Source organism: Haliotis rubra, unplaced genomic scaffold (assembly GCF_003918875.1).
Source record: "Haliotis rubra isolate DU_JTF1 unplaced genomic scaffold, ASM391887v1 Scf167, whole genome shotgun sequence".
NCBI classification, from domain to species: Eukaryota; Metazoa; Mollusca; class Gastropoda; order Lepetellida; family Haliotidae; genus Haliotis; species Haliotis rubra.
The window spans coordinates 327811-350487 of NW_025765636.1; the positions used below are offsets into that span (position 1 = coordinate 327811).

Sequence of the window (22677 nt, forward strand, 5' to 3'; positions counted from 1 at the left end):
ATAGGTGTTAGGGCAAATAGGCCCATTTACACCTTGCCCATCATAAAGATTTGCTAAAAGCCTATAGGTTAGTCTTGTGCTTAGGTTCATTTCCACACGTGGCTACAATGACGGAAGGGGCAGTGGGGTAGCCTAGTGGTTATAGTGTTCATCATGCTGAAGACCCTGGTTTTATTCCCCACATGGGTATAATGTGCTATTGTGAGTGAGTGAGTATGGTTTAATGTCGCTTTTAGCAATATTCCAGCAACATCACGGCAGGGGACACCAGAAATTGGCTTCATACATTGTACCCTTGTGGGTAATCGAACCTGGTTCTTCAGCGTGACAAGCGGACACTTTAACCATTAGGCTACCCAATCGCCCCCTATTTCATGCTAATTCATAATTTGCCATGAAGCACTTCACACTTGATGGAATTTGCTCATGTGAGGCTCTGTCTTCATCAGCTGATAAATGTCAACAAGTACCAGTTGAATCCATAAGTGAAAGATTATAACCGTCAGTACCTATATTTGTTGTCATCACATGGATGGTGATATATGTGCGATGGCATCACAGTGAAAGATGTATAATCGGATGAAACTAAGGTAACAGATCTCTTCATACTGACAAACAATGGAAAATTATTTGCTGCAAATTAATATAAAATATTTCATGACAACAACAGCAGGCGCCAATGAAAGAACTTTCCGACACATGATCACGAGAGCCACCAATCGTTTCAGCTAGGATTGTTTTACCTTATTGTTGTAGCATATTGACGATGGAAAACGAATAACAATATTTTAACTAAATGTGGCTAAATTGGTTTGAGTAGGTGCCAAACATCAAGTGGGAAAGTATTGATCGGTAAGCAAAACCAACTTTTTATGTCTATCCTATGTTCTGCATATTACTTCTTAAAGTAAAATTGCTGTGAGGTACTTTGGAACATCACTAGTTTTTTTAATGTATTGACCAGTTTGATGTATATCCATTGTTTGAGATCCAACGATCGGCAATTATGGATTAGAAAATATCAGCCAATGATGACTAACTAAGGTCAAATGACTACAACATCTGTGTCTTATTTTCAGCCAAGTTATGTCACTTGTGATATAGTTATTTATTCTTTCAAACTGAGGTTTTTTGCAAGGCATCAAAAATGGTAATTAAAATCTGGTCATGGTAATGTTTTCATGTTGGGAAAAACTAAAATTGGCTACATTATAATTCATACCGCCCTGTTCAAAGTTGGTTTTTCTTTCTTTAATGATCATATTATGCACTATTGTAAGATTATATTTAACTTTTGACATAGACAGTTGGAAATTAGAAGGTCAGACATTTCAGATGTTTGTTTAACAATAACGAATAGATGGAATTATGAGTAGAAAAACACTAAAAATAATAGCACAATAATGAAAATCTCGAACAGGAGGAATGTGCTTCACAGTTTCCAGTGTCCAGAGCCCTTATTCTCGAAATGTTCGTAGCCCTAAGAATTCTTAACTTTGATCGTAGCCAATGTGTTAAGAATGGGCTTAAGAAGTTCGTAGGGCTACGAACGTTTCGAGAATAGCTAGCCAGCTTCTCAGATGATGTTATGTGTAAAATACTAGGTGACATAAGTGATATACATGAAATAGAGACAATGCCTTCTCCATGAATGAGGATGATCATCAACTGCTTGAATAGGTCTTCAATTTACCAGGTTTGAAGAATATGAAGACAATGAAACTTTCAAGGATTAAATCTTTTTTATTGTTTGTAAAGTTTTAAAGTTTATCTCTTCACCTGTGGGGTGTTGAGTCAATGTTTTCATGCTATCTGGCATCTAATGAAGGGGAGAAAAGTCATCCCAAAATGTTGTTACAAACAATAAAGACATTGTCATCGTGAAGTGTCACATCTTTATCTGATAAAGTGATATATGGTCGATCATTTTAGTCTGATGATGATGATGATGATGATGATGATGATGATGATGATGATGATGATTTGGGGATTTAACATACACTTTCCAACATACTGCATATTTCTCACACTGGCCCGCCAGGCCATTTAATGTATGATTCAAAGAGGGGTGATTTTACTGAAAGGTATGGCAACGTGAAGGTGGTGTTAGGGGGGTAGTATTTTTAAATTTGTATGAATTTTTAGACTGACTGAGATAGGTTTTTATGAACTATAGTGAAGTTTACAGAGACTGCCAATTAACCTGGACTTAGATCCCCTTTCAGCAGCGTTTCAAATGAGCAATAGATGATACTTTAACGATGACAAGCAGCAGGAAGTCATTGACTTGATACTGACAGGTGACAGTTTAAAGATTGGCTTTGATGCCATCGCAGACTGCTGCTATATCTGCTGTTAGTGGCAGTACCAGGAAAGTGGGCTGTTGATTGACTGCTATTGACATGTATGACGGCGTTCAGTGTGGCTAGTCATGTGCTGATATTGATCATGGACCAGCTGTAATGTACAATATGCACCTCTCTTGTCCCTGCTTGAGGCTGTCAATATCACAGCTTCCACCTGTTGATATGTAAGTCCCAGCATCAACAGCATTTGTATATGGCATCTTGGGTAGCCTTTGTACTTGACAACCGCAGCACATGTAGATTGGGGGGAAATTTTGATTTGCTGGTTTGTGTAAATTGAAATGTGGTCTCCAAATGACAGCATGTGCGATGTCGTGACCTTCTTTGAGTATGATATTTCTGTGCACAGCACTGGGGTAAGTAGTGTACAGGATCAATGTTTGTTTAGCCTGGTGTTGTTGATGGGCTCCATGTGATGTTCAGTTCACTGTATTCGCGCATCTATAACAGTAAATTCATGGAGATCAAATATAAGGGCATGAATGCATAAATTGAATGTGAATTAATTCTAATCAATGCTGCTGATTGTGACATATGTGATATGTCATGAAAAGATTCTCTTGTGAATAAACAGTTTTAAATTTGACTTCCATAATTATATATCTGTTGATGTTGATAGTTCCATTATCTTTGCTCTGTCAGTAGCATGTTCATGCTCTTTAGTCAGTCAACACTATGGTGAATCCCTTGCTCTGTCAGTACCGTGTCCATGTTCTTTAGTCAGTCAACACTATGGTGAATACCTTGCTCTGTCAGTACCATGTTCATGCTCTTGAGCCATTCAACAGTATGGTGAATCCCTTGCTCTGTCAGTACCATGTCCTTGCTCTTGAGCCATTCAACACTATTGGGTATCTCTTGCTCTGTCAGTACCATGTCCGTGCTCTTGAGCCATTCAACACTATGGTGAATCCCTTGCTCTGTCAGTACCATGTCCTTGCTCTTGAGCCATTCAACACTATTGGGTATCTCTTGCTCTGTCAGTACCATGTCCGTGCTCTTGAGCCATTCAACACTATGGGGTATCTCTTGCTCTGTCAGTACCATGTCCTTGCTCTTGAGCCATTCAACACTATGGGGTATCCCTTGCTCTGTCAGTACCATGTCCATGCTCTTGAGCCATTCAACACTATGGGGTATCCTTTGCTCTGTCAGTATCATGTCCTTGCTCTTGAGCCATTCAACACTATGGGGTTTCCTTTGCTCTGTCAGCACCATGTCCTTGCTCTTGAGCCATTCAACACTATGGGGTATCCTTTGCTCTGTCAGTACCATGTCCTTGCTCTTGAGCCATTCAACACTATGGGGTATCCCTTGCTCTGTCAGTACCATGTCCTTGCTTTGGAGCCATTCAACACTATGGGTTATCCTTTGCTCTGTCAGTACCATGTCCTTGCTCTTGAGCCATTCAACACTATGGGGTATCCTTTGCTCTGCCAGTACCATGTCCTTGCTCTTGAGCCATTCAACACTATGGGTTATCCTTTGCTCTGTCAGTACCATGTCCATGCTCTTGAGTCAGTCAACACTATGGTGAATCCCTTGCCCCGTCAGTACCACGTCCATGCTCTTGAGTCATTCAACACTATGGGGTACCCTTTGCTCTGTCAGTACCATGTCCATGCTCTTGAGTCATTCAACACTATGGGGTATCCCTTGCTCTGTCAGTACCATGTCCATGCTCTTGAGCCATTCAACAGTATGGGGTATCCTTTGCTCTGTCAGTACCATGTCCATGCTCTTGAGCCATTCAACACTATGGGGTATCCTTTGCTCTGTCAGTACCATGTCTGTGCTCTGGAGCCATTCAACACTATGGGGTATCCTTTGCTCTGTCAGCACCATGTCCTTGCTCTTGAGCCATTCAACACTATGGGGTATCCTTTGCTCTGTCAGTACCATGTCCATGCTCTTGAGCCATTCAACACTATGTTGAATCCTTTGCTCTGTCAGTACCATGTCCTTGCTCTTGAGCCATTCAACACTATGGGGTATCCCTTGCTCTGTCAGTACCATGTCCTTGCTCTGGAGCCATTCAACACTATGGGGTATCCTTTGCTCTGTCGGTACCATGTCCATGCTCTTGAGTCAGTCAACACTATGGTGAATCCCTTGCTCTGTCAGTACCACGTCCATGCTCTTGAGTCATTCAACACTATGGGGTATCCTTTGCTCTGTCAGTACCATGTCCATTCTCTTGAGTCAGTGAACACTATGGGGTATCCTTTGCTCTGTCAGTACCATGTTCATGCTCTTGAGCCATTCAACACTATGGTGAATCCCTTGCTCTGTCAGTACCATGTCCTTGCTCTTGAGCCATTCAACACTATGGGGTATCCCTTGCTCTGTCAGTACCATGTCCATGCTCTTGAGTCAGTCAACACTATGGGGTATCCCTTGCTCTGTCAGTACCATGTCCATGCTCTTGAGCCATTCAACACTATGGTGAATCCCTTGCTCTGTCAGTACCATGTCCATGCTCTTGAGCCATTCAACACTATGGTGAATCCCTTGCTCTGTCAGTACCATGTCCATGCTCTTGAGTCATTCAACACTATGGTGAATCCCTTGCTCTCTCAGTACCATGTCCATGCTCTTGAGTCATTCAACACTATGGTGAATCCCTTGCTCTCTCAGTACCTTGTCCTTGCTCTTGTGACTTTCAACCTTGTTGGAAATTTGGTTAGAAATATTTGGAAGCAACCTATCCCCATTGTACAAGGTCGCATAATGGATGGGTTGGTCAGTGACAAGTTGACAGCATGTTTTGTACTCTGACTGGGTTCATAATATCAATCACCTTTTTGTTTTGCCCAGACTGAATCTGCTACATGCAGCTGACATATAACTTGAATAACGGTCACTGTGGACTTTACCAACAAATGAACAAACAAACATTATGTGGCTTTCAGCAAAGTCATGGATGTCAGTGACATGCATCAGTTGTATACACACTGTGATAAAACAAAACATATTATTATCAACTGTTGATACCGATGGACCAGCTTAAGATAAATGTTGGGGTATGTCCTGACACCCTGACACAGTTGGGAACTGAAGAAACATTGTGATTACTAGGGGTGACTGTTGAGGGGGAAACAACTATTGCGATAGCAATAGTCTATTGCAACATACTATTGTGACCAACTATTGTGAAAGCGATAGTATGTTGCGACCAACTATTGCAATACTTTTGCAATACTTTTTTCTCTCCTTGAATTGACTCATTTCCCAAATGAACATACAGTTTATATGAAATAAAGAGAAGTTGAAGTAGTTTCAGTCTCTTTTAATAACTAACAAGAAACTTGAAACCCAGATCAAGTAAACAGTTAAAGGTCACATGCAACCAAAATATCAAACATTATTAAAACACAATTATCACTTATTCATGACATATAATATACATTGCTGGTTATGAAAAAAACATATAAACAAAATTATAAGCGTACAATCGCAAATCAAAAGTGCAATATTGTGTACTTGGGTTTACTTCCCAAGAAACGAAGCAGCCGGGATACCGAACCCAGTCAGAGCGGGTGGGTGTGCACTCAAGTGTAACGGCTTGTTCATTTGCAGATGCTCATTTTTTGTGTATAACATTTTGCAATCAACAGACATCAGAACATGTCATGTGTTCAAGTGTCACACCTGCCTGTCTGTGTAATTACATAATGTGACAGAGACCGAACTCGGGCCATAAATCAATGCATTTTGTTTATGGTGTATAGCCTGATTGGTGTTAAGTTCAAATTGCATGTGGTCAGTGATCGCAGCTGTGTATTGAATATTGTCATCAGCAGACAGGCAGGCAGACACACAGGTGTCAATAAAACAAGACATTGAGTTTTGTCTGTGACAGCGGCATATCTATATCACAGTTAGAAATTGTGTCTACGCTAAATAATGACAATGCTTTTAAGTATCGAACTGAGAAAGTGACTCGGTAAGAAGAATGTGTGGTGAAATAGACAAATGAAATTATATAAACAGTTAATTTACTGTCATAACATATCAAAAGCTCGCGCCTGTAAGATATCAACAAAACATTAGAAAAATAGCTCACACCAAAGCCTTCACCGAGTATTCACCGGACAACCCGCTTCCAAGGTGTGCGAACCTATTTCACTGCGCACATGCTATGAGCGCAGCCCAGCTGTTGAAACCCGTTTTCCCCAGAAAAGTCGGGGGAAATTTAGTGAAAAGTTTGAACTCCGATTTCGCGCGTTTTTTTTCATCGCGTTATTTTTCAACTTTGTAAGTTGAATTTGCATTTTGACGATTTGTTTCGGTAAGTCCATACCGAAAGGTATCAGAATCTGCAAAGTTGTGTTTTACGTTGCATGTGACCTTTAAACCATAAACTCAATGAGGCTGCAAGTCTGCACCCAAACATCCTGAAATTGGCGCTGACGCATTTATCAACAGAAGTCAATTACTAAACTATCAATAGTCACACATACTATCGATGCATCAATTGCAACCCGTCTATAGTTCGATGCATCATTACAGCCCTAGTGATTGCTCTGTACCCGGTGATGTGGTGGTCATTTCGCTTGGAACGGTACTTTGTGAGGTTTAGTCAAGTTATTTAAATGATGAGATTAATGAGAATATACAAAAGTTTGGTAATATATAGAGTTAAACAGTGTTAATTCAATATAAGAACACTATCAATATCAACAACTGATGATGATGACGATAATGAGGAAAGAAAGTAAAATAGTATTAATTCAAAGTAACAGTTACAATATCAACATGATGCACATGATGATAATCACAACAAAAATAATGATAATAATAACATGAATAAAGACCTCAACATGATGATGATGATGATGATGATGATGACATGTTTCTGTTGTAAAGGATGTGCCCCTGGTCTGTATGGCTGACAAACCACCAGCACGAGTCCCAGGTCATGTGGAGCGGCAGATCTCGTTGCCGAAGGAAAAAGAGCCTGTACCACAAAAGCTGTCTGAGGAGGAGGCAAAGCAGCTGGACCAGGAATGCTATGAGAGATTTATCAAAATTAATGTCAAACACATCACTGATGGACAGGTGAGGCATTCAACAGTTTGTACAAATATCTACTTTTGTCTTTCTTTGTCATACAGCAGCATCTTCTAATGGGATCCCGACTACTTCTGTTGTCTAGTGGTTAGACTGTCTGCCCAGAGTGCAAGGTCAGTGGTTGGGAGCAAAAGATGGTATTTGTTGTTTCCCTGCCTGCCACATGGCATTATGGGGATAAAGCAAGCACTGGCTGGCTCAGAGTCAGTATACTGTGTCTGAGTAGGGTATTGACCTGTGAAGATCCGGGTTAGAATTGATCTTCAGTAACCCATGCTTGATATAAGAGGCGACTAACGGGATCGGGTGTTCAGGCTCGCTGACTTGTTTGACACATGTCATCGTATCCCTTTTGCGTAGATTGATGCTCATGCTGTTGATCACTGGATTGTGTGGTCCAGACTCAATTATTTACAGATCGCCGCAATATAGCTGGAATATTGCTGAGTGCGGCATTAAACAACAAACAAACCAACCGAGTGGGGTATCCATGTGGAACTGCCACATGGTGGACAAGCACTTTAAAACCGACTGTACAAGCAGAGACAAAGACATATATGTACCTTGATATATAAGTGCAATAATATTGAGCATGACATTAAACCCTATTGTTTGCTCAGCGACCTGTACTGTAAAACAGAGATTTAAATATCGGAATGTGATATTGCTCCTTCAAAATACCAAACAATACTCTCAGCTGCTACCAGTTTTCATGAATTCTGCACAAAATCCTGCTTTACTGTTTTTTGTATGAATAGAAAAGCCTTTTTGGACAAATGCTTCCATAATTTGTAGACTGACAATCACAATGTGAAATCAGGGGACATACTCTCTTTAGTCACAATACAAAAGTTGGATTCACTTGAAAACAGAACAGGAATAGTGATTTTAACACATTCATTATGTTAAAATTTAAAAGGATATGTTTTAGGAAGGTTCTTTTATTATTCTAAAATTACACAAATTTGTCAAATGATTATTTGAAATTATTCTTTACGCAGAGAAATACAAAACATTTAATTCACATGTTGAACTTAAAACAAATAAGAGGCTGTTCTTGCACACCTGGCTGTCCCTTTCTCTGCACTCCTCCCTCGTAACAAATAGTGGCTGTTCTTCAGTACATGGACGTTAAGTTTCTGCAGTGTAGCTGACTAATTCCTCAGCAGCAGACTTTCTATAAATTTCTATATTATTTATTCTGTTTATTTACAAGTTTAAGTTCTGCACAAAAAAGGATTTCCTGCAACATAGGTAAACATGAAGAGTGCAGTTCTGCAAAATATTCCATGGAATAGAGCAGGGACTGAATACTTCCCACTTGAGAATGAGATCCCTAACTGTAGATACAAGTTAAAGGAGGCAGCTAAAATGTGTATTGGGTGGTTACAATGTACAATGTAGTGCTCAGGAGAGTGGTAACTAAGGGAGACAACTCTTCTGTGTGACCTAAACTAGCTGTAGTCCGTTTGGCTCAAAAGCGGACCGATGAATTGCAATCTAACTCGAAAACTAATAAACTTATAATACTCAATAAAACGCTGATCATAATCAAAACATCACACAAACTCTGTGATTTGTTTGCAGAATTTATGTCCTAAAATTAAAAAAGTTGTTTAACAAACTATCATTAAAATATTGACACAATTCACTTTTTGTTACGAGGGAGGAGTGCAGAGAAAGGGACAGCAAGAAGTTAGAGAAGCATGTGCACAAGTGCCAACAAAGTTATTGATTCGTGAACCTGTGCTGTGCCGTCTCCATCCTTTCTCGCACACCTGGCTGTCCCTTTCTCTGCACTCCTCCCTCGTAACAAATAGTGAACTGTGTCCATATTTTAATGATAGTTTGTTAAACAACTTTTTTATTTTTAGGACATAAATTCTGCAAAAACCTCACAGAGTAAGCCAAACGGACTATAGTGTGTGTTGCTGGTCTGAATGACAACAATCAGTGTAAGCCACTGGGTTATCAGGTGCAGAATTTCTGATTATGACCCGTCCTGATACACTACTGCTATCTTTAGCATTGGAATGAAAATTTCTCACTGAAAGCATAAGTATTATGATACTGATCCCAGCAATGGAGTTCTCTGAATGTTGCCAACAGATTTATTATATTGAGCATGACTGCCAAGTTATCTTTTGAAAATATCATTTTTGTTTACCTGCAAATAGTTGGTATAGAAAATATATACAGCCCTTTTTAATTCTGAATGTAGCCAAACTTCATGGCAGGCATCTTGGAAAACAAAGTGGCCCATTTATGCAATCACTCTAAGACAGCCATAACTCAAAACATTTTTGACAAAAATTAAAAGAGAAAAGTGTTTTGTAGTCATTTTAACATGAACATACAGTATGACGGTTCCTGAATAGGGCAATGTTTGTATAAAATTAACCTGACCTCCCTACATATATATTGTACACTTTGCTTACCTTGTGACTCTCTCTTTTCTAACGTTCCCATCGTGAACAAGTAAATGTGGAAAAAGAGATGAAGCAAATAGTACTAGAAGTCAAAGAATGATAAATTAAGCCGTTCCTCTTTCAGGGAGTAGTGAGTGGAACATTGATTGTGACCCCCAACGCTGTGATGTTCGACCCCAACGTGTCCGACCCCCTGGTGATCGAGCATGGCACGGAGCTATATGGGATGATCACTCCCATGGACATGGTGATCAGCGCTGCCATGTACCACGACATAGCTGCCATGAGGCTCCGTGGCAAGAAAGGGTAAGCCATTCCTCCAAACTTCATGTACTCCTGATGTATTGACAACCTTCAGAGAACTATCTTTGGTCATTCCATGGTGACTTTAGAGCAAAGTCTTCAATTTGGAAACATTTTCAACTGATCTCTTGTACAATCACATCTGAGTCTGCCAGTGGCATTGTTTCAAGAGACAGGAAACAATAATTTTATTACCTTAAACCACAATATATTGCAACACATATTGCAATACGTATCATAATATATCACAATACAAAAATTTTGACAATGCGCAACCCTAATTGCAACAGTTAAACAACTGGAGGAGTTGCTATTGATGTTAGCATTTCTGTATTGTCAATACTGTTGGAATTTTGATATCCCAGCAAATATGTTTTGCAAGTACTCAGGAGATTATTGCATATATACACAGGAATTATGTGTTATGTAAAATCATGCATATTGCCAGGTTCTCTTTTATCTATATGTGTGACAGTCTCTTAGATTATTGTGACAGATGTGCAGCATCTGGAGTGGATTTTTAACTCACGTACCATTGGATGTATTATATACAGTGAAACATTGCTGATGTCTGCTCCATTATCTCGGTTTGATATACCAACCTGGCTTCAACAGAGTGTAAACAATAGATTACACCTGAATGTTTGGTGGACCATTGTGATGTCATCGGTTACCAAGGCATTACAAACAAATGACATCACCAACCTCTCTACCACTAAAGCTGTACAGCTTTTCTCTTTATAAGATGAAATGGTTTAGAGATGCATGTGGAATGATAAAAAGGATCTCGAATCTATCGATATGCAATAAAAGTTTAAAGGTCAGAATTGTTATCTTTCATCGGCTTGTGTTGACATTTTGATATCAAGGTTAGAATATCTGCGTATCTCTAAAGTTGCTCTTGTCAGCAGAGATAGAAATTCGCCCAAGCCCACTATACGGAATCAACTCAACTTACGTTTCAGTTGTGAAATCCATTATGTTCAGCTTTTCAAAGTGTTTCCACATGTCAGCAATACTTTGACTGGTCTAGGTTTCCTCTGAATCTCCCACCTCACTGGGGCACCTTTTCAATTTAAATGGGTTTATTTGTTACTATCAAAATTATTTACATTCAGGTTCTAAGGGTTAGTCTATACCAGGGTATGAAACTCAGAAAAATTTCAGCCAGATCACAGGGCTGGTTAGATGTAAAACTTGCCAGCCCTGACCAAAACTTGCCTGCCCACAAAAAAATACTAATTTACTTAGTATAATTAAATTAAAACTAATTTCATATACATGTCTAAATTTTAACCCAACCGTCGGGCAGGTGAATTTGAGAATCATGCAGTCCGTGTTGAAAATAACCCGCCCCGGGCGGTCGGGCAGGCAGGTATTTCGAACGCTGTCTATACTTCAAACACAACTTGTCTCAAAATTTGCTTAGATGCATGTACCACAAGGAAACCTTATATTTCTTACATAATCTTAATCCAGTATAGCGGCTTCTCTAGATGTGCCACTTATCAAGCCAGGGAAAATTAGGCTGCTAAACCATAGGGTTACTATAATTCCTTTTAGCATTATGTAACATAGTTAGAGTAGGAGATGAAGACAGCAAGGTGAACTTGGAATCTTTGTTATCTTCATTGTTACAAGCTGTAATAGTATGAAGCCAAATACTTCTTGCATAAATTTATTTCCAAGGTCCATTACATGATACCTCCTATCTTAATATCCTCCTTGTCAAGAGATGGGGGAGGAGCTGGATGAGACAATGTACATAAGTAGATTGTAACCATAATTAGGCCAGAAATCTTGTAGGAGACCTGGCTCCGATTTCTCGAAAAAACTTAAGTTTTCACTCAAATTTCAAACTGAGTTTGACAAATTGAAACAGCTGATTTTTTAACTCAACTGCATTTTTTTAAATAAAAAAGCCCAAACAACTTAAGTAGCCTATCTACCAAACTCAAATTGTCAACTATGTTTGAGTGTAATATTGATTTCAGTTCATTCTGGGAAATGCAGTTTCCTGCTTTTTCTCAAATTTGAGTAAAAACCCTTACTTAAGTCAAAACTCAGATTTAAGTTTGTTTCGAGAAATCGGGGCCTGACCTTTCATGCCCATGTAAACCGGAATAACTGGTATCAGGTGCGAGGAAAATGTTGTTATGAATGATAATCAAAGCATCAATTTCTGATAAAGAAGGAGAAAAGATCAACCCCTAATTTTTTTGGTTTGAAAGACATGACTGACAAGACCAGGAAATGTCCCTGTTGTTTATGACGTGTGTACATTTCGCCAGTAATTGTGGTTTGGCTTGGTGAATTTCACCCACTTAACAACCAGGAAGTATTGCTGTGTTTCGGAGAACTACAGTTGTGTCTTGACCATGTTCAGACTTCTTGTGGTTTTGTTAAAGACACTTTCTGGCAACAAGGGATGTAGTTTTTCATGTTTTTGAATTAGCAGTTGACAACTCACCGTGAATGTCACTTCTCTAAAAAAATTATAGATCTATATGAGAATACAATAGGTTTGTGAATTAATGAAGATAGTTGTATAATGAGAATCAAATGAAATTGTGAAAATAGTTTTAAGCAATTCTAATTTTATTTAAAAAATATTTTTATTGTAAATATTATGTTTTTCTGTATTTTTACACACCTACTTTTAGTTGAAGGATTTACTGAGATTATTCTTTTGCAATGACATGTCAAATTTTAAGATAAAGATTAACAAATATTTTTAGTCCACAGATTATGTGAAATGTTGCTTAAATCATTTAGACACACCTTTGTTTCAGATTTTCCTAATTACAAATTATCAATCTTTGTTAACAATCTTCATGCAATTCATTAATGTATTAATTTTTAAAAATTGAATAGTGAAATTAAAATTTTGGATAATTCTTTTTAGTCTGAGTATTAAAAATTGTTCATAAAAGACTAGCAATTTCTACATATCATATGAAAAATGGAAGGTTTTACAATACTTTGTTCAAAATTGATGTAACCATCAAAACAAAGACTAGACAACACAGGATGATCAAATTAAGCCATGCAATGGTTCCAGGGGAGACAACTCTCATTGCTAAGTCCTGATAGCTGACCGTGATTAGAAGTCATGTGGTGTAAGCCTGGATTATCTGATAGTGATAGTAGTCACACGTTTTTCAGTCAGTGGTCAGCGCACTTGATAACTGCTTCTCTTGAGATCTGTCTTAAATGTCCACCATGAGATTTTTCATGAAACATGGTTTCCGAAGGTGTTACAGTTGGATTGGTAATAGGAAAAAGAAAGGGTGAAGTATATTTGTGGATATGATTTTAATATTTTGTGAAAAATCTGGTTATGGTTGAAGCTTTAATGGGTCTTGGTTTTATTAAATATCCTTCTAATGGTTTTAATTTATAATAATAGGTTTATGTTTAATTTCAAGTTCATTGTTACCACTGCCTATTTAATAATACATTTTGACCTGTTAAACATATGATCAAGCACTATGATCAAGGCAGAGAATACCATACTAGGATTTGATCATATGGTTTTATTTTGAAGTGTTAGTGAGTAACAATGAACTCCAGATGAGCTGCATATTTCTGTCAAATACCTAAAACACACATTTATAACCTGAATATGTTAAACGACTAAAAAATATTCAGGACGAATTGACGATTGCATTTTAGTATAATTAATATGAAAAAAATCAGATGTACCTTAACCTTTGTTGAGGGGTATAATTTTGAAATACAAGGGGATATGATATTTAAAGTACTTTTTAAACAAGCAGTACAAATTAATGTGAAGAAAACAGAAATCTTAAAAAAAGATTTATGTAATATCCCAGTGTAGCCTCTTCAACTGGCACACATGTGTGTATTTACTGAATGTCTGCCTCACATACATGTGTGCATGAACTCTATACTACAATGAATATTTGAAATGAAACTCTGTGGTCTGGTTTTACAACATTCGTGACAAATATGTCTTGTAATTTCAGAGTGTGTCAGTTTTCATAAACAGCCAAAATAGTCACTGGTTGAATATTTCCAATAATTTTAGGGGTTTTATCACACTCATAAAAAAATTCCTGTTTGAAATCAGTGTTTCCGTTCTCCGGTACATACCTGAAAATCGCCAGTAAAATTCGTTGGGGACCGGTAAATTGAAAGCCAGACTGACACTGTGTCCAGTAAATAATAATGTATCAAAATAAAAAATCATGGGTAAGCGAAATCACTGTCGAAATTGTTATGTTTCGGAAATACCCAGGCTAAAAATAACTTTAAAATGAGTACTTACAGTATGATCATAGGTTATGACCGGCAAATTTCATTCATTACCGGGTAAAATTTTAGGTTGACAGACACAGTGTCCAATAAATAATTTAGTCAGCGGAAACACTGATTGAAAAGTTTCTTGATATGAACCAAGTAAGTGAGACATTCTGTATATTAAAATAGATGTATGCTGTTTGAAAGTAAAATGATATAATCATGATTTGTGAATGTGTATTGAGGAAAGATTTCCGCCCGTAACCTCCGGGTTTTTTTTCATTCTATGCCTAAGATTCATAGTAAGAATAAATGGGGTTTTTATAGAAAGACTACCCTAACCCTAAACCTAACATAATGCTTAATCTAAACCCTAATTAAACCTAAGCCCTAACCCCTTGAAATAAACATAATAAATAGAATGCATTTCAAGCATAGGTTACGGGCGGAACTCTTACCGTGTATGTATTCTATATATGTTTTTCTGTGGAAATAAATATAGCAAAAAATAATAACAATAATCATGTATGGAATGGTTAATTGGAATTTTTAATATAAGTTAGTCCGATGATCCCTCAGGTTTAGTTGTTAATGTTTGTATTTATGTATTTTATAGTCCACAAAATGACCTACCCCAGAGTTACCATCTGCCAGCAAATCTTGTATCCCATAAAAAAATGTGAATTTAATGAGTCTGACTAGCTGACTTATTTCAAAGCCTGCTCTTGATTATGACTCTGTTATAAACAAAGGCCATCTGAGAGCCTCCAATCACAACTGAGCTACCCTCCCATGTGAGTGTGGTGTTGCGTAAGTCAGCCTACTGAGATGTAGTCATCTGCAGAACCAGCTTGCCCAGCTCAGGATGGGAACTGATAGCCTTGCTTGTTACTGAGTTGTATCTGATTGTCCACAGATGTTTAAATGCTGGATCAGTGAATCAGATCTATACTGGACCCGTCAGTCTATGTTTTCCTGAGAGAGAGAAGAAGGGGTACCACCTTTTGTTTTGTCTTATTTTGAGGATATTTTGTGGATAGTGATGTAGTTAGTCTGTTCTTTACTGTAGTACACTTCATGTCTGTATATTTATGTTTTCTTGGTTGTTTTAATTTGTTTTGCTTAATTTGTTACTTTTCCCCCAATGGTGTTAATTTTGTGTTGAAAGATGGTTGTGTTTATTTACTTCAAGCCTCTCCTGCAGTAACATGTATTGACAATAGATAGTCAGCTCACCAGGAACAGTTGCTATGTCGTAAATCTTGTTACATTGCAACAAAGGATTGGTTGAGCAACACATTTATAATAATAATGATCATAATGATGGATTTGTATAGCGTCTAGTTTCCACTTTATGGTATAATTGATCTTTTGTGTATTGTGAAGTTCATTAACCTGTGGGTAGTTTGTTGAACTGATGAAACTCTTACGTGGTGGCTCATATTAATTGACCTGTCACACATATATAGAGTTGTAGGTGTCTTTGGGTAAGATATCAGTTCCATATAGCCATGCTCTTTACTCAGAACAGTTTGATTCCATGAATGATATTGGATAAAATGGAATAACATACGGTAAGGCCTTTGGGACTTTGGAATGAGTATCTCACTTTGTTACAACCATGTTCTTCTGTGAAATAAAAAAATCAGTTCAGGTTCTCATTCAGTCATTTATTATACGGGAGAAAATATAATGGGTGTAAATTTCTATATACTCATCCCATGAACATAATTTATCCCCCAAATGTACTGTATTTCTTAAAATTCACTCAGTTTGAATAACGTGTTAGGGCTGGGACAAGTCTGTCCTCAATCTCACTATCCGGGTATCCGACCCCTCAGGCCAGACCAGGCCTACAACTGCCTCTATGATTTGGTCATGCCACACAGAAGTTGACTGAAACTTTATCTTTATTCAAACATATAAAAGTCAGAAGGAATGTTTGCATTGTCAGATAGAATAGTGAACATAGTGGCTTGTTGTGTAACCATGGTTTTTGAATGAAACTAATATATGAACAATATATTACCTGATTAGCTGGTCCTACTCAGAACTAGCCTGACCCCAGTTACCTACCCCCACCCTGGCATATATTTAAAGGGACATAGGAGAGGTAAAAAATTATATCATTTGAAAAAATTATATAGTTGTGATTTAGGATACTTCCATCTTAGCGTTAGAGTTTCAACAGGTCTGTTTCTACCCTGTCCTTCTTACTCAAATGCTACGTCATTGGAAGTTTGCTTCTTCGCTATACTGCATATTCACCCCTGCTATTCTGCATATTCTTCACACAAAGCGACTGGCTGTTATGTCTCCCTTGTGTCAATGGCTTCTGTCCCCTAGTCTGTCTCACAGTCCCTGAACCACATTATTTTCCCTACTGCAAAGCCCTATCTGCAGTGCTGAAGCCCTATATAAAGCAAGTCTAGATATCCTCAGGTTCTGAATCTCTGGTCTCCCTGGGGCTCCTCAAATTTAAATGGGATTGTTGGTCAAAATTATGTCTATTCAGAGACTAAGCGTTAGTCTAATGTCCCCCAACAGTCATCAGGGGTTTCCAGTCAGAGCAGATCCCACCACTCATGCTTGTCTTATGACTTATGAGGCCCTGTAAGTTACAGTATGTGACCTTGCTTACTCGTGTATTGGAATGCAGATAGACATTTAACCCTACAAATAATGTTGTCTTATTTTACAATATATATCTAAATGAAATGAATAAACTGAAATACAGTCAAATCCAATATAAGTCCAGAACAGTTCTTTGTCAGTCAAGAACTGAGGAAGGTTTGACTTGGCCAATTATTCTTGACTTTAGTTTGACTACTGTTAAAAAATATATTTTCTGGGGCCTATGAGTGAGTGAGTGAGTTTAGTTCTGAGCAATATTCCAGCTATTTGGTGTCAGTCTCTAAATAATCGAGTCTGGACCACACAATCCAGTGATCAACAACATGAGCATCAATCTATGCAATTGGGATATGATGACATGTGTCAACCAAGTCAGCGAGCCTGACCACCCAATCCCATTAGTTGCCACTTATGACAAGCATGGGTTACTGAAGATCAATTCTAACCTGGATCTTGACGGGTATCTGGGGCCGAGGAGACTAGATTCCAGATGGTGTGGATCCCTACTGTCCACTTGTGGCGGGGCTTATTTCCAGGCTGTCATGTTGTAGCTGTAGCTTGTTGACTGTAGTGTGAGGCTTTCTCTCAATCATCTTGTCATCTTTGTATGGGATTTTATGTGTTCAGTTTGGAAAAATATGTTTCTTTTTGTGAAGGCTGGACTTTTGAACTTTGTACAGTATTTAGGTTCATTTTAACTTCATTTTGGTTTGTGGCAACTTTTTCTCATTCTGACATGACTGGTTCTGAAGTAAAAAACACACATGTATCACTTTGAGATTTGTTGAGTTCATTTGATATCTATGACTTTGATAATCCCACACATAACAGAAGAATATCATAATTGTCATATGCAATGCAAAGTATACCAATACATTAAGCTTTATACTTGTAGGGTTTAATAATGTTTTTTTTGCTATATATCATGGTGCAGAAGCTTTATCAATAATGAACATAACATGATTAATGATTGACATTAAAAATTGAATCTTATCAGGGCTGGAACAAATTGTTTTCTTGTTGTATAAATACATGAAAATGAATAAAAATTCCCAGAAGTGAAACAAGAATAAAAAATTTAAAAGGGTTATGTCTAATTGAGAACATAATGATAGTTAACATCTATTTGGTTGTGTTTTTTGAAACATGATATTTTATGTGTTTTTGTATGAACTTAATTATCAAGAGTAAGATAAGGAATTAGGTTACATGGGCCGCATATGGTGTTACTAAACATTACATGACAGAAATCATTTTCATGTTAAGCCTCCATACCTGTATGGCATGTAATATAATCCTTGTTGCATAGGTAAAGGTGCAGTGAAGTAAGAGTATCTAGACAATACTGGAGATCTAACTGCTACGATTGGTGTTTCAGTGAGGACAGAGCAACATCGCCACGACCTGAAGTGTACCACGACAAGGGTTGTCCCCTCTACCAGGCTTTTGCCTCACTGCACGATAAGTCCAAAGACCATGTAGACACAAGCACAGAGGCAGTGCTGAGTGATTTAAGTCATCCAAGTCGATCCTCCACATTGGAGAGCTTGAAATCAGAAACTAACAGTATCTGTTCGTGTGGTGTAATATCTCGAAATCAGAGTGTTAATATTGAATCGCCAGATTTGAATGGAAACGAAAAACTTCCTGGTGAGGGTGAAGCAGCACCAGCATCTATAGATACTGGGAGGAGTGGATTAGAACAAGCACCTGCATCTATAGATACTGGGAGGAGTGGATTAGAACAAGCATCTGCAGAAGCAGGGACTCATCTGGAAAGAGGTACTGAGGATACAGGTAAAGAGACTGAACAGGAATTAGGAAGTAGCCTAACAGGTACTGACGATACAATGGGAGCAGTTAAAAGTAAAATTTCTGATGCTTTGGATGAAATAGAGAGAAAGTGTGGGAAGGATTTGGAAAGAAATGTGGGTGAAAAGTGTGATGAAAACTTCAATGATGAAGGTGCAGCTGGTGCTGTGACTGGGCTGACAGCTCCTGAGAATATTTCTGAGATTTCCAGTGTGGAAACAGATGTGACAGAAGATGAAGGCTTTAGTGATGATGCAAATGTGACTGATGACAAAGGGTCGAGAAAAATTACATTTGTGGATCGAAACGCTTCTGTCCTAACGACTGATGCTTCCGACCTTGCCCAAACTTCTCTCTCTCAGGACGAACCCCAACTGTCTTTAACACTCTCTGGTGAGGAACCCAAATCTGTGATATTGAACAATGCAGCTACTGGAGAATCAACGACTGATTCTGAGTTTGAGAGAGTGGACCAAGAAAACCAAAATCCAAATGAATCAAGAAATGAAAGCGTTTTTGTTGACAGTTGTGATGAAACTGCAAATGTCAAAGAAGCCAATTTGGAATCAGATGACCGACAACAAGCAGACACGTCTGCTTCCTCAGCCGCTTTGGAATCTCAAGTGCAGGATCAGACAGATGGAGGGTTCAGGCCTTTTCAGACATCTGCCAAACATCTGAGTAATTTTGTCAACTACGCAACTGGATTGTTCCGAAAGGATTCTGATGATCGCTTCAACCTGGAAGACATCAATGAAGTTGTAGTGACGACGGCCAGCAAAACACCAGTTATGTCCATCACAACTATGGCCCATTCTGATCTGATGAACCTAGAAGTGGAAAGTGCCATCAAACTGGAAGACAAACCAGAACTGTTTCAAACGTTTGACAGTAAGTATGACTTGTCAGCTTAGGATTCTTATTTCAATCCAAAAACTATGCATATGGTTAGTGAACATTATTTTGAGAGCCATGAAAGTCACATTAGTTCATACTGAGGGTGGAAAACGTCATAGGCTGTTGGGTATCCTGTATTAGACAAGGCAAGGTATAGTTTGCTGTATGAAACTGATTTACTGAGATTTTTGCTACCTATCCAAAGCCGAGTATTAAAAAGTCTTTTGGATAACACTAAATGTATTCAAAATGATGCCCAAAGTCAAGTTGGGGCAAGCGGATAGATGTTTTATGGACTGACTGCTGATAATTTTGTGGTAAGTATGTGGTAATTAATATTGATAGAATAATGTGATAATTTGACTATCATTTGCATGTATACCTATAACAGCACTTTTGTTGAACAGATGGTGCCTGTGAATCTGTAGATATGTTATTATGTACATATTGTCAATAGGTATTAACATTTGGTTGTAAGTGGTAGGTTAGCATCATTTCATTTTCAGAATGTTAGTTTTATCCTCTATTTTTGTGTAGTCTTTCTTAACCAAAGATACTTCTTGACTTAATTTCCCCAACTAAATATTATTTTGTGTCCAGCTCTACTTTACGTATGAATGACCATTTGAACTTGTGCATGAATTTGACATGAAGATTAGCACTTAATTATCTGCTAATGACGTGCAATTTAATATTGTGAAACTTTTGCATCATGGAGTATTTTAAAGTATCATTTTTATCTTCTCTGCTTTCCAGGTCTAGGTATGTGATATAGAAGGTCTGAATCTGTGTCAGCTGTGCTTATAGCAGATTTACCTCAACAAATATTTTCATATGTGCATGTTGTATGCCTGTGCATGAGAAATATGATGGGAACAAAAATGTTGTATTGGAATATATATATATAAATATCTTCTGAATTTAACTGTTGATATGTTATTTTCATTAAAAGTAAAGGAAAAAGGCAAAAAAATCTGAGGCCTTGATATAATTGCTTGAGTTTATTATATAAAGCCTACTCATGATCACAAAAAGAAATGAAAAACAGATCTTTATATAACTGCTTCAGTTCAATAATATGGCATCTACCTAAGGTCAGTTTTTGGTCATCCTTATCAAACAGTAAACTGTGCCTGAAGAATCATTTATTCTGGAATTTTCTGTCATGGTAAATAATGCTAAGTTATGAAATATGTGTATCAGTTTGTTAGTGATTAAATTATGGCATTCTGGAGTGATATTGAAAATAACAAATTTTGACTGTAACAGATAGCTAATGTAAAGTGTGATTTAACCCGATTTCATGCCTCATTAATGATATATACCCTGGATACAAAATAGGTTTTTATGATATGACCTGACTTAAGGGATGGATACATCAGTTTATCATCAATGAATTTATCCAGTGTTTTCCCAATAACCTTTTCACTGCTTCGTATTAACAAACAATATCCTTTACTATCCTTTAGTCAGACTAGGTATTTCATTAGGACTCTTTCTGTTGATATAAATTTGGCTACGTAACTCAAAGTGATAAGTCCATATCACGGACACATGCAGTGAAATTTTCTTAGATTCAGATGATTCAGACTTATGCTTTTGACATTTGTTCTGAAGTAAAAGATCTTTAATAAAATGCATGATGGCCAGGTTTAATGTTCAACTGCAATACAGCAAGGTCGTGTTGGCTGCTCTTCTTCAGTCTCTGTATCTGACTTTCAGCATTCATTCAGATTTACTTAAAGTTCTGCTCTTTCTGCTGTATATGCTATCATTCCGTCCTTTGTGTGTGTGGAGATATGTTATTTTGAGTACAAGTTTACCCTACCCGTTTCTCTGCATGTTAAAGGTCACATGCAACGCAAAACACAACTTTGCAGATTCTGATACCTTTTGGTATGGACTTACAGTAACAAATTATCAAACATGCAAATTCAATATATAAAGTTGAAAAATAACGCGATGAAACAACACACACACACACACACACACACACACACACACACACACACACACACACACACACACACACACACACACACACACACACACACACACACACTAATTTCACCCCAGCGCTGGGGTGAAAAGTGGTTTCAACAGCTGTGCCGCGCAGCGCAGTGATTAGGTTCGCGCGTCTTGAACCAGGAAGGCGACTCATAAAAACACAGCAAGTGATGCATGCAAGGATTATTGCTGTGGTCGAAGTTAGAGGACAAAAGATGTTTCTTGTGATTACAAGCATCTTTGGTCTGCAGTAATAAAAATACACTGGTCCCATACTTTTTCTAATGTTTTCACATCTTGCTTTTTGGGGGTGGGCAGATTTGCAAACCAAGTTTTCAAGAAAGAGTAGCATTAGAAATTACTAATTTCTTTGTTTAAAGTTGCTCAGCTTGAAAACTGAAATGTTTTAATACATGTCTATGGAAACATAAAAACATATGTTGATTGTGATAAGCAGTCTCTGTCACAGACAAAACTCAATGTCTGTTTTATTGACACCAATGTCTCTGCCTGCCTATCTGCTAATGACAATATGCAATACACAACTTCAATCATTGACCACATGCAATTTGAACTTGAAACGTATCAGGCTATACACCATAAACAAAATACATTGATTTATGGCTCGTGCACCTGAGTTCTGTCTCTGTCACATTATGTAATTACACAGACAGGCAGGTGTGATACTTGTACACATGACATGTTATTATGTCTGTGGGTTGCAAACAAACAGCATCCATTTTTCTCGGATGACTGGATCGGACGGAAACCGGTGCACACTCAGATTGTCAGTTTCAAGTCCTGCTTTGTACTTGGACGAACGACAGTTTCCAGCCACGCAGTAGTTCACCATCTCAGTATTTGTTGATTGGATCGAACGCAAATGCAAAAAA

The 22677-nt window shown here is 37.8% G+C and overlaps 1 protein-coding gene and 1 long non-coding RNA gene across 6 annotated transcripts in view; one reads left to right on the forward strand and one right to left on the reverse strand.

Annotated features, from left to right (window-relative positions):
• The window catches only part of LOC124272176 (oxidation resistance protein 1-like), a 127980-nt gene that overhangs the window by 91574 nt on the left and 13729 nt on the right, over positions 1-22677 (forward strand). For 3 of the 5 annotated variants that reach the window (XM_046707316.1, XM_046707313.1, XM_046707315.1), the window contains exons 6-9: positions 7236-7427; positions 9993-10174; positions 18447-19771; positions 20534-20539. In XM_046707316.1, the coding sequence (XP_046563272.1) occupies positions 7236-7427; positions 9993-10174; positions 18447-19771; positions 20534-20539 (1705 nt within the window). Of the gene's footprint in view, positions 1-2583; positions 2723-7235; positions 7428-9992; positions 10175-18446; positions 19772-20533; positions 20540-22677 lie in introns of those variants that run through there. The other 2 variants (XM_046707317.1, XM_046707314.1) reach the window with 2 other exon arrangements.
• The window catches only part of LOC124272178, a 39018-nt gene continuing 21355 nt past the window's right edge, over positions 5015-22677 (reverse strand). The window contains exon 3 of the long non-coding RNA XR_006897275.1: positions 5015-5070. This is a non-coding gene — a long non-coding RNA (uncharacterized LOC124272178). The remainder of the gene's footprint in view (positions 5071-22677) is intronic.